The following is a 12,148-nucleotide window of genomic DNA, read 5'->3' as shown; positions in this document are numbered from 1 at the left end:
AGTGAGGGAAGGACAAGGAAAAGGAAAAGAAAATAGAACAGAAAATAAAATAATGAAAGAATGAAAAAGCAATGTAGAGGAAAAGAAGAAAAGAAAGATGAAGCATTAAGTGAGTTTGCTGGCATACAGCAATGTGATCTCTGTACACAAAAGGTGGGATGCGGTGGGAAAGAGACAGAGAGAGAGAAAAAAAAATAAGAAAGAAGAAAGGAATAAAGGAAGGAAGGCGAGAAACAGGAGAAATCAAGTGAGGTTTTGTGAAGGAGATTACTAGGATACATCGGTGTTCTCTTCTAACGCTGAGTGACATGGGTCCCTGTGGTGTCCCCGTTCGCTGCTGTCCTGAGCCAAAGAGATGATGCCCTGCAATTACAGCTCATGGCTGCAGCAATGATTGCCCCGATCACGGCATCGGAGGTCACATGAAACTTAGCAGCAGACTTATGAAAGAGACAGATGGAAATATAAAAGGGAGGGCAGTAAAAATTGGACCGGCAAGGCCAGAAGAAATTAGGGAAAGAAGAGAAGAAGGACGCAAAAGATAAGAGAAACAAAGAGATGGAAGTGGAAAAAATATAAAAGTTCAAAGAAAGGAAAACGTGAAAAAAAGAAAACAAAAAAATAGGCTTGAAAATACGTGATGGAAATGTAGAAGAGCGGAGAGGAAAACTTGGAGTGAAGAAGAAAATGAATATGAGGAAGCACTGTGCAAAAACAGAGAGAGAGACGAGGAGGACACGGCAGAGGAGCTGGCCGTGATGGAGCGGAGGCAGGGGCGCTGTGTGTGAGCGTGTGAGGCGGCGGAGCAGCGCACGGTGTCGCTGCAGGCTCGGGAACGGCGTGTGGGCGGCTCCGCCCCGGTGCGGCGGAGAGCCCGGCTGTGAGCGCGGGGGGGCGGCGCGGGCCGGGCAGCAGAGCCGGTGCGTCCGGGCGGCGGCGGGGAGCCGTGCGGGACCGGGCCGGGCCCGGCACACACAGCGGCGGCCGCAGCAGCGGCGGAGAGAGCGGCGGCGGCGATGGGGGAGCGTTGTCGTGCGGCGCTGCGGGTGCTGGTGCTGCAGGCGGCCTGGGCGCTGGCGGGCGGACAGGTGCGGTACTCGGTGCCGGAGGAAGCCGAGGCCGGCACGGTGGTGGGCCGTCTGGCGCAGGACCTGGGCCTGGAGGCGGGCGAGGCGGAGGCGCGGCGGCTGCGGCTGGTGGCGCAGGGCCGGCGGGCGAGCGTGGAGGTGAGCGGGGCGAGCGGCGCGCTGCTGGTGAGCTCGCGGCTGGACCGGGAGGAGCTGTGCGGCAAGAGCGCGCCGTGCGCGCTGCGCCTGGAGGTGCTGGTGGAGCGGCCGCTGCGCGTCTTCCATGTGGAGCTGGAGGTCACCGACATCAACGACAATGCCCCCATCTTCCCCGCCGCCCGAAAAAACCTCAGCATCGCGGAATGGACCACTCTGCCGGGGTCTCGTTTCCCGCTGGAGGGCGCATCGGATGCGGATATCGGATCGAACGCGCAGCTCTCCTACACACTCAGCCCCAGCGAGTATTTCTCTCTGGATTTACAAAAGCCCCATAAACGAAATGTTGAACCTGAACTCGTATTGAGGAAATCTCTGGACCGTGAGACGATTCCCGTTCACCGGTTGGTGCTGTCGGCGAGTGACGGAGGCCGGCCGTCTCTGACAGGGACAATGGAGCTGGTGATCTCAGTTTTGGACGCTAACGACAACGCGCCCCAGTTCAACCAGTCCGTGTACACAGTGCAGCTGCCGGAGAGCGCTGCGGTGGGGACGCTGGTGATGAGAGTGAATGCCACGGATGCGGACGAGGGAATTAACAGTGAAGTGACCTATGCCGTGACCAATTTCATCCCCCCGAGTGGAAGAGATGTGATTTCTGTCAATCCGAAGACGGGGGAGATTCACCTCACGGGGGCTCTCGACTTCGAAGAAGTCAGTATATTTGATTTTCGTATTGAGGCGAGAGACCACGGGACGCCCCCACTGTCAGGTCATTGCAGCGTGGAATTGCAGGTGCTGGACGTGAACGACAACGCGCCGGAGGTGCGGGTGACGTCGCTGTCGGTGCCGGTGTCGGAGGACGCGGCGGTGGGGACGGTGGTGGCCCTGCTGAGCGTGTCGGACCGGGACTCGGGGGCGAACGGGCGCGTGCGGTGCTGGGTGTGGCCGGCGTCGCCGTTCGGTCTGGAGGCGACGTTCGCGGGCTCGTACTCGCTGGTGCTGCGCGAGGCGCTGGACCGGGAGCGGGTGTCGGAGTACGAGGTGGAGGTGCGTGCGGAGGACGGCGGGGCGCCGGCGCTGCGCGCCAGCCGCGGGCTGCGGGTGCCGGTGTCGGACGTGAACGACAACGCGCCGGCGTTCGCGCAGGCCGTGTACACGGTGCTGGCGCGGGAGAACAACGCGGCGGGCGCGGAGCTGGCGCGGCTGTGGGCGCGGGACCCGGACGAGGCGGGCAACGGGCGCGTCAGCTACTCGGTGTGGGAGGGCGGCGCGGCGGCCGCGTCGTCGTCGTCGTGGTCGTCGTGGTCGGGGGCGGCGGGCGGCGGGTGGCGGCCGGCGTCGAGCTACGTGTCGGTGGACGCGGAGAGCGGGCGTCTGTGGGCGCTGCAGCCGCTGGACTACGAGGAGCTGCAGGTGCTGCAGTTCGAGGTGCGCGCGGTGGACGCGGGGGAGCCGCCGCTGTGCGGCAACGCCACGGTGCAGCTCTTCGTGCTGGACGAGAACGACAACGCGCCGGCGCTGCTGCCGCCCGCGGGCTCGGCGCCGGAGGCGGGCGGCGCGGCGGCCGAGGCGGCGCGGGCGGCGCAGGCGGCGGGGGGCTCGGTGTCGGCGTCGGACACGCTGTGGGCGTGGGCGGCGTGGGGGGCGCCGGCGGGGCAGGTGGTGGCCAAGATCCGCGCCGTGGACGCCGACTCGGGCTACAACGCGTGGCTGCGCTACGAGCTGTGGGAGCCGCGGGGCAAGGGCCCCTTCCGCGTCGGGCTCTACAGCGGCGAGGTGAGCACGGCGCGGGCGCTGGACGAGGCGGACGGGCCTCGCCACCGGCTGCTCATCGTCGTGCGCGACCACGGCGAGCCGGCGCGCTCGGCCACGGCCACGCTCAGCGTGTCGCTGGTGGAGGCGGCCGAGGCGGCGCTGGCCGCGGCCGCGGGATCGTCGTCGTCGTCGTCGTCGCGGGCGGCGCCGGGCGCGGACGCGGGTGCCGGGGCGGCCGGCGCGGCCACCAACGTGTGGCTGGTGGTGGCCATCTGCGCCGTGTCCAGCCTGTTCCTGCTGGCCGTGGTGCTGTACGGGGCGTCGCGCTGGGCGCCGCGGGCGGCCGTGCTCTCGGGGCCCGGGCCCACGACGCTGGTGTGCGCCAGCGAAGTGGGCAGCTGGTCGTACTCGCAGCGCCACAGCCGCAGCCTGTGCGTGGCGGACGGCGCGGCCAAGAGCGACCTCATGGTTTTCAGCCCCAACTTCCCTCCGCCGCCGCCCGGCGCCGCGCCCAAGGACACGCAGCCGGAGCCCTCCGCCCTCCTCGGCACGGTCAGTGGTGCTTCTTCCGTTCATTTCTCATCCGCCCTCCGGGTAATTGCTGTCGGAAGCCGGTCTCAGTTCCCACGGCTTAGGGACGTTCGGTACTTAGCGGGTACTTAAAGACGCCAAAGACCCCTTCGCTTCTGTCCCCGTGTCCTTTCCGCGGCCCCCGGCTCTTTCTGAGGCCGGTGCAGAATGTAATTCCTCTTCGAGCAGTTACTGTAGGCAGCTGAGGGTTTGGGCTCTGAATGTGAGTTCTTCTGCTCAAAAATTAAATTACTCTCCCGTGCGACAAGCAGTGCCCGGTGGTGTGAGGTTTGCAGACAAGAAGTGGGTTCTGATGCTGATGTGTAGCATTTCCAACCGAGCTGGGTGATGGAGTTGAAGACAGCCGGGCTGTGGCGGTGACAGACTAGCAGGCACTGTGTACCACCTCACTGCCCTTGCTGACTCTTGGTTGTGCTGGTATTCACTTGTGTTTTCATTGAAAACTGCCCTACTCTTCAATTGTAGTTATGTGTGAAGGTATGACACAAGGTGAAAAGTGGATATTCAAGGGCAATTTTTGTCTCTTATCCTTCTACTCTGAGACTCATTTAGAAAATAATGTAGTTGTGTCAGAAATTTCCAATGATGTTTCTTTGATCCTGTATCAAAAGGATCATTGTGTTGTGGGTAGTAGTATAAAGTAGTCAGGGAGAAGAGTGTATAAAGTAGAAAATATTCAGGGAGATGACCCGATATATGTGTTTGGGAAGGGAAATTGATTTGTTGTTTTCCTGTTGCCTGCGTTCCTGAGGATTTGTGTTCCTGACCAGAGACACAGTGTGAAGTGCAATGTCCTTCTTTGATGTTCTGTCGAAATTTGCATCAATTGTTACATCAGTGATCAAGACTCTAAGAGGCCCTTAAAAGTGGAAATCTTCCCTTCTGTAATGAACAAACAAATCTCCCCCAACATCAAAGAATCACCATTCCCCACCAATTCTTATACAACATCCTGGTACACAGGCAGTAGCATGTGTTAGTGTCCTCCCCACAGTATCGGTTCTTCCCTGGGATCACAAAATCAGTGCCACTGCTGTTTAGAGGTTCCAATATCACCTTCGAAAATAGCATTCCCATAGAAAAGCAGTGCAAAAGATGAGGTGTCAGCAGCAGAACATCTGCCATAGACGGTGTTGATGATACCATCCGTGGAGTTTTCTGGTGTGTCATTGCTGGGAAGGATAAGCAATGGTCATGTGGAACCCTGAGGAAGGAAAGGAAACTGTGATCTGTTGTACCGAGAAGGGCCTGGCCCTTTTCTGATGGGAAGGGTGACCATGAGCAGGAGAAAGGCTTGTGTGGGAAACTGAAAATCCTTGCAGAGACCATGGATCCTGTCATAAGAAAATATCATGAGGTTATATATTTGTCTTTAGAACAGGTCTCAGAGCGGGGGAGTGAGGGAGTTTTAGAGGAAAGGGTGAGACAGGATGGGAAGAGAGTGTTCTTTCTGAGGATGTTTTCCTTGGTCCTAAGGGTCTGGAGTGGGAGGCCTTCCTGATAATGAGGTGAGAGTGTGATACAGAAATGTCCTCAATGTCCTTTGCAGTTCGGAGTCTCTCCACCAGGGACTGTGTCTTCTGCTGCTCCCAGCCTGATGTAGGCCCTGTGTTGGTAAGAGGTGGTGAGATGGAGAGTGCTGAGTGTTGTCTGATGGAACAACTTGTTCAGGTTCATGGTGTTGTGGGAGGGGAACACCTAAACTTGCTGTCCTCGTGTAGTTGTGTGCTTCCACAGTAGTTCCCACAGCTGTAGATTTTGCTGTGATGGTTCCTTGCTCCTCCTCAGGTGGGGTTTACAAGGATTTTAATCTTTATGTGCTCAACTTCCTTTACTTGTGCACTGCACAATTGGTCTCAGTAGAGATGGTGTGTCCTGATGTCACATGTGGATGGTTCTGATATTTGCAGGAAGACCCTGAAACCTGCCTGATTATCCCTGTTCATGTGGTACACGTTATCCCACTTGGTTGACACTGTGAGTGGTCCTGTGCTTTGTTACTTTCCAAGTTTCTCTTGAAGAAACAAATTTGTGTAGACTGGGATCAGAACTGCCACAGCTCAAATCACAGAATTTTATGAACTGTAACATACAGTTCTTTGGCATTTTTGCCTACTCTTGTTGAAAATGAGGAAAGCATTAATGCTGATGATCATGTATCTGGGAAGAGCCTGCCAGATGCTGTGTGGGTTTTACACATTCCATATGTCGTTTTTGTTGATAATGAAGGAAGATTAGGAAGCACAAGGATCTGGATCGTATGCAAAGTGGGGTGTAAGGACAGAGTATTTTGCTGAGGTTGAGCAATGTTGGATATTTTGGCAGTGATCCTGCGTGTGGCACTAAATAGGGGCTGGGCCTGTGTGATGGGGAGGGTGAATTTGAGAAGGAGGATTGTTTTCCCAGGAAAATGGAGCTGCTGAGTGGAACACAATGTATGTGCTTGTGGAGGAACTTGTGGAGAATGTCTGGTTAGCTGTGGAGATCTCATTTCCCATGCCTTAGAGTGAGAGATGATGCCAATAGAAAGCCTTGAGAAAACATCCACTGTAGGCAAATCTGCGGACGGCTGGGACAAGGAATTCTGCCAACCTGTATATTCTAGAACATGTGGGTTTATTGCAAGGGTCGTGGGTAAAAGGGCCTTGCCTTCAGCCACCAGCCTCGGCTGAAGAGAAGACCCAAAGAGAGAGGGAGAAAGAACAGCAGGGTGAGAGCTGAGAGAGAAGGGAGCGAGAGAGCAAAGGGCAGGGGGAAGAGAGCAGGAGAGAGCGAGAATAGGGGGATGAGGAAGGATAAGAGTTAAGAGTTAAGAGGAGAGGTAAGAGTCAAGAGGTAAGAGAGTTAAGAGAGCGAGGTCTTTGTTACAATGCATTGTATTTCCTTTTGTGATGAATCTTCTAATTTACAGTGACTAACCGATATAAGACACAAAATCCTATAGAATCTACATACAGCCTGTAAGAGCTATTATATTACCATACTGTATTATTTTTTAAACTCTAAAAACTACTCTTTAGACTTCTGTTTTGCCACATTGACCTTTGGATCCATCAGCCAGCAGAAAGGTATTGTTCAATCAAAAGAGATTCTCCTTCAACTAGCTATGCTATTGTTTTCAGGTTATATAGTAACTAAGACTCAGTATCCTACAACTCAGAGTAAGCTTTCATTTCTATTTCGATTATAGGTTTCATATTTTCAGAATCTTTTGCTAAGCAATTATATTTATAATGTTTCCCTGATTCATCTTCCCCAACATCCCACCCTGCAGTGCTGCTTTTGTGGGATCCTCTCAGGACCTCCAGCAGTTCTCAGTATTCTTGCTTGCTGTTGTTCCCTGTAATATTACAGCTTATCAAGTGACTTGCCATGCGTGCCTTTAGTCCCTTTTTTTTTGATGCGAAATTTTGTTGGTCAACCAGAAGACTTTTTGAAATTTATTTAGTTCTAGCAGCCTTTTTTTGGGACACTGCATCAGTCATCTCCCTGGTGCTGGTCTTCTAGCTGGCATTAAGGGACAGTGTCCTTTCAAAGAAATTCTCCTGGTGCTGGGGTTAGTTTTTGTGAAGAAGCAACTAGTGATGCTACAGGTGAGTTACTGCTACCAGCAGAGGCTCTGTGTGACACAAGCTGTACTTTGGTTCCTGTCCAGCTGTGGTATCTTCATGTTGGATCGACCAAGTTTTGCCTGAATTAACATTCGTGTAGGTTTGGAGCACCATTGTGTGCTCTCATTCATTTCTACTGCTCCCTGGCACAGGGTGAGAAGTGGGCAGCAAAGACAGATGGAGAGGTGACCTCAATGCTTTTCTAGGAGCAGATGTGTTGGGCATGCCGAGGATGCTTTCAGTGGTGATGCCGTGGTGAATTTTTTAATAGATCTGCAGGTGAAAAATTTGTCTGGCCGAATTGTTCTTCATCGAGGTAAATGAGGAATGTTTTGTCATCATGCTTCTTTTTTTTCTGCAGTCTTGGAGGATTATCATAGTGGAGTCTGCTTTTGATTTTGCAAAACAGAGACTTCCTTGGGTCATTTAGAGTCTGGAGCCTTTTTTTGTATTAGATATCTAAATGTGTGGGCTCTTCTCTGATGTAACAAAGCTGTTCTTTATGATGTGATTGCTTTGTCGATTTATTTATCGGGTCGTTGACTTGACTGAAGGGTCCAAATGTGGCTTTGATCCTGAAGGGAGAGGAAGCGGCAGGCGCACCGTTGTGGAGCATAACCAGAAGGCAAATCTCTGTCATGAGGAATGAGAGCTGGGAGCGCCCTTTTGCTAAAGGGCCTGTCTGTGCTTCATGACGTGGTGGAGTAAGTATTCTAAAAACATTTCCTCAAGTGGAAAAATTCTAGAAGATACAAGGATGGCAGCGATAGAGAAGGAGAGGGAAAGACCACACAGCTAGGAGAGAAAGAAAAAAGCAAACAAAAAGAAGAAGATAAGCAGGGAAAAGACAAAGCAAAGAAAAAGAAGAAGATAAACAGGGAGATGAAAAAGGAAAAAGGACAAAGAAAAAGTGGAATAACAGAAACAGTGGAAGAAATCATTGCACGGTAGAGAAATGGGAAGTTTTACCGAAGGACAAGTGGTGGACAAACGGGCATCTGGATTTCGAGGAGATTCAGTCATATGACCTGGAGATCGAAGCAAGAGATAAAGGGGCTCCTCCACTTTCCTGCAGCGTGGAGCTTGAGGTGCTGGATGTGAACGACAATGCGCCGGAGGTGCGGTATTAATAGTAAAAATATTCATAATAATAGCAGTAGTAGCCGAAGTAGTAAAGAAAATATTGAACTCGCTACAATGAAAACAACATAACTAAAAAACTACTCCACTCCCAAAAACCGGAACCCAACCAGCAACACCATTCCAAACCACAATGAAAGTCGAAAGAAGGGCAGAATGGAAATACAAAACAGAGGATAAAAGAGCTGACCAGGACGCACCGGCCACATCTGTAGACATTGAGAGGAGTTGGTTCCTAACACCTTTGATAAGAGCAGCACAGCTCTCCAGCAATGATACTCTGTAATTAGCGGTGATGGTTCCGCATTTAATGATCTCCGCGGTGGCAGAGGACACTGACGAGTTTCTAGTGCAGCTAAATACAGGTGGGTGGAAAGAGAAGGGAAAGGAGCGGATAGAATGGAGAGTGGCATAAAAAGGAGGAAAAAAAGACAGTCAAGAAAGAAACGGAAAAGAGTACAAAGAAAAAAAGGAAAGAGAAAGGAAAAATATCCGTGAAGAAGGAACCGCAGGATGCAAGAAAAATGAAAAGGCAGCGAAGAAAGAAAAGAAGAAATGAAGGTCTACTTTCAAAGAAAAAGGAAGATATAAGGGGAAAAAGAGTAGCACGACAGAAGACACGGCAGTAAACATACCCATCGCGGGGCGGAGGCAGAGGCGCTGTGTGTGAGCGTGTGAGGCGGCGGAGCAGCGCACGGTGTCGCTGCAGGCTCGGGAACGGCGTGTGGGCGGCTCCGCCCCGGTGCGGCGGAGAGCCCGGCTGTGAGCGCGGGGGGGCGGCGCGGGCCGGGCAGCAGAGCCGGTGCGTCCGGGCGGCGGCGGGGAGCCGTGCGGGACCGGGCCGGGCCCGGCACACACAGCGGCGGCCGCAGCAGCGGCGGAGAGAGCGGCGGCGGCGATGGGGGAGCGTTGTCGTGCGGCGCTGCGGGTGCTGGTGCTGCAGGCGGCCTGGGCGCTGGCGGGCGGGCAGGTGCGGTACTCGGTGCCGGAGGAAGCCGAGGCCGGCACGGTGGTGGGCCGTCTGGCGCAGGACCTGGGCCTGGAGGCGGGCGAGGCGGAGGCGCGGCGGCTGCGGCTGGTGGCGCAGGGCCGGCGGGCGAGCGTGGAGGTGAGCGGGGCGAGCGGCGCGCTGCTGGTGAGCTCGCGGCTGGACCGGGAGGAGCTGTGCGGCAAGAGCGCGCCGTGCGCGCTGCGCCTGGAGGTGCTGGTGGAGCGGCCGCTGCGCGTCTTCCATGTGGAGCTGGAGGTCACCGACATCAACGACAATGCCCCCATCTTCCCCGCCGCCCGAAAAAACCTCAGCATCGCGGAATGGACCACTCTGCCGGGGTCCCGATTCCCGCTGGATGGTGCTTCGGATGCGGATATCGGATCGAACGCGCAGCTCTCCTACACACTCAGCCCCAGCGAGTATTTCTCTCTGGATTTACAAAAATCGAACGGTGAAAATATTGAACCGGAACTCGTATTAACTAATCTCTAGACCGCGAGACGATTCCCGTTCACCGGTTGGTGCTGACGGCGAGTGACGGGGGCCGGCCGTCTCTGACAGGGACAATGGAGCTGGTGATCTCAGTTTTGGACACGAACGACAATGCGCCCCAATTCAACCAGTCTGTGTACACAGTGCAGCTTCCGGAGAGCGCTGCGGTGGGGACGCTGGTGATGAGGGTGAATGCCACGGATGCGGACGAGGGAAGTAACAGTGAGGTGACCTATGCCGTGACAAACTTCATTCCTCCGAGTGGAAGAGATGTGATTTCTGTCAATCCGAAGACGGGGGAGATCCACCTCACGGGCGCTCTAGACTTCGAGGATGTCAGTGTATTTAATTTTCGTATTGAGGCGAGAGACCACGGGACACCCCCGCTGTCGGGTCACTGCAAGGTGGTGCTGGAAGTGCTGGACGTGAACGACAACGCGCCGGAGGTGCGGGTGACGTCGCTGTCGGTGCCGGTGTCGGAGGACGCGGCGGTGGGGACGGTGGTGGCCCTGCTGAGCGTGTCGGACCGGGACTCGGGGGCGAACGGGCGCGTGCGGTGCTGGGTGTGGCCGGCGTCGCCGTTCGGTCTGGAGGCGACGTTCGCGGGCTCGTACTCGCTGGTGCTGCGCGAGGCGCTGGACCGGGAGCGGGTGTCGGAGTACGAGGTGGAGGTGCGTGCGGAGGACGGCGGGGCGCCGGCGCTGCGCGCCAGCCGCGGGCTGCGGGTGCCGGTGTCGGACGTGAACGACAACGCGCCGGCGTTCGCGCAGGCCGTGTACACGGTGCTGGCGCGGGAGAACAACGCGGCGGGCGCGGAGCTGGCGCGGCTGTGGGCGCGGGACCCGGACGAGGCGGGCAACGGGCGCGTCAGCTACTCGGTGTGGGAGGGCGGCGCGGCGGCCGCGTCGTCGTCGTCGTGGTCGTCGTGGTCGGGGGCGGCGGGCGGCGGGTGGCGGCCGGCGTCGAGCTACGTGTCGGTGGACGCGGAGAGCGGGCGTCTGTGGGCGCTGCAGCCGCTGGACTACGAGGAGCTGCAGGTGCTGCAGTTCGAGGTGCGCGCGGTGGACGCGGGGGAGCCGCCGCTGTGCGGCAACGCCACGGTGCAGCTCTTCGTGCTGGACGAGAACGACAACGCGCCGGCGCTGCTGCCGCCCGCGGGCTCGGCGCCGGAGGCGGGCGGCGCGGCGGCCGAGGCGGCGCGGGCGGCGCAGGCGGCGGGGGGCTCGGTGTCGGCGTCGGACACGCTGTGGGCGTGGGCGGCGTGGGGGGCGCCGGCGGGGCAGGTGGTGGCCAAGATCCGCGCCGTGGACGCCGACTCGGGCTACAACGCGTGGCTGCGCTACGAGCTGTGGGAGCCGCGGGGCAAGGGCCCCTTCCGCGTCGGGCTCTACAGCGGCGAGGTGAGCACGGCGCGGGCGCTGGACGAGGCGGACGGGCCTCGCCACCGGCTGCTCATCGTCGTGCGCGACCACGGCGAGCCGGCGCGCTCGGCCACGGCCACGCTCAGCGTGTCGCGGGTGGAGGCGGCCGAGGCGGCGCAGGCCGCGGCCCCGGGATCGTCGTCGTCGTCGTCGCGGGCGGCGCCGGGCGCGGACGCGGGTGCCGGGGCGGCCGGCGCGGCCACCAACGTGTGGCTGGTGGTGGCCATCTGCGCCGTGTCCAGCCTGTTCCTGCTGGCCGTGGTGCTGTACGGGGCGTCGCGCTGGGCGCCGCGGGCGGCCGTGCTCTCGGGGCCCGGGCCCACGACGCTGGTGTGCGCCAGCGAAGTGGGCAGCTGGTCGTACTCGCAGCGCCACAGCCGCAGCCTGTGCGTGGCGGACGGCGCGGCCAAGAGCGACCTCATGGTTTTCAGCCCCAACTTCCCTCCGCCGCCGCCCGGCGCCGCGCCCAAGGACACGCAGCCGGAGCCCTCCGCCCTCCTCGGCACGGTCAGTGGCACTGCTTTGCTCGCCTTTACTCCTTCTCTCCCCCCTCTGCCGAGTCTCACAGTCCCCTTTGCAGTTCCTCTTTGTAGCGTGGCTCCGCCCCCACGGCCTGAGGGCAGTGGAATGTTGGCTGAATCTTTAGAATCGTAACGGCACCTTTTTATCTGCCGGAGTGTCCTTTCCGGAGCTCCCCAGCTGTTAGTGAGCTGGGGAAATGTCTTCCGGGATCCTGCAGCAAATTTACGGACCGTGTCTGCGTTTGTTGCTTTGAGTGAGGGTTGTTCTCTCCTACGTTTGTTATCCCCTAGAAAGAAACCTCTGTGGATTGTGAGAATAGGTGCACCGAGGTGTCAGCTCTGCTGACAGCACTTTCCCTTGCTGGTGTGTAACATTTTAACCCTCGCTTGCTGAAGGAGG

The 12,148-nt window shown here is 57.3% G+C and overlaps 2 protein-coding genes across 2 annotated transcripts; both read left to right on the top strand.

Moving 5' to 3' along the window:
- The first annotated feature begins 1,016 nt into the window (after positions 1 to 1,016).
- LOC136367692 (protocadherin alpha-6-like) lies at positions 1,017 to 3,644 on the top strand. The gene has a single exon (XM_066329493.1). The coding sequence runs from the start codon at positions 1,017 to 1,019 to the stop codon at positions 3,642 to 3,644; it is 2,628 nt and encodes an 875-aa protein (XP_066185590.1).
- A 5,577-nt stretch (positions 3,645 to 9,221) lies between these two features.
- On the top strand, positions 9,222 to 11,881 carry LOC136367691 (protocadherin alpha-6-like). The gene is given in 2 exon segments (XM_066329492.1): positions 9,222 to 9,798; positions 9,801 to 11,881. Coding segments are annotated over 2 exon segments (2,658 nt in total).
- The last annotated feature ends 267 nt before the right edge of the window (positions 11,882 to 12,148 follow it).

The sequence above is a fragment of the Sylvia atricapilla genome, chromosome 14 (assembly GCF_009819655.1).
Source record: "Sylvia atricapilla isolate bSylAtr1 chromosome 14, bSylAtr1.pri, whole genome shotgun sequence".
Classification (NCBI taxonomy): domain Eukaryota; kingdom Metazoa; phylum Chordata; class Aves; order Passeriformes; family Sylviidae; genus Sylvia; species Sylvia atricapilla.
Note: the sequence above shows the minus strand (reverse complement) of the source record. Positions and strands in the feature narration are given on the sequence as shown.

What these genes read in the sequence shown, in the direction of transcription:
- LOC136367692 (XM_066329493.1), top strand. Translation starts at nt 1,017, where the DNA reads ATGGGGGAGCGTTGTCGTGCGGCGCTGCGGGTGCTGGTGCTGCAGGCG.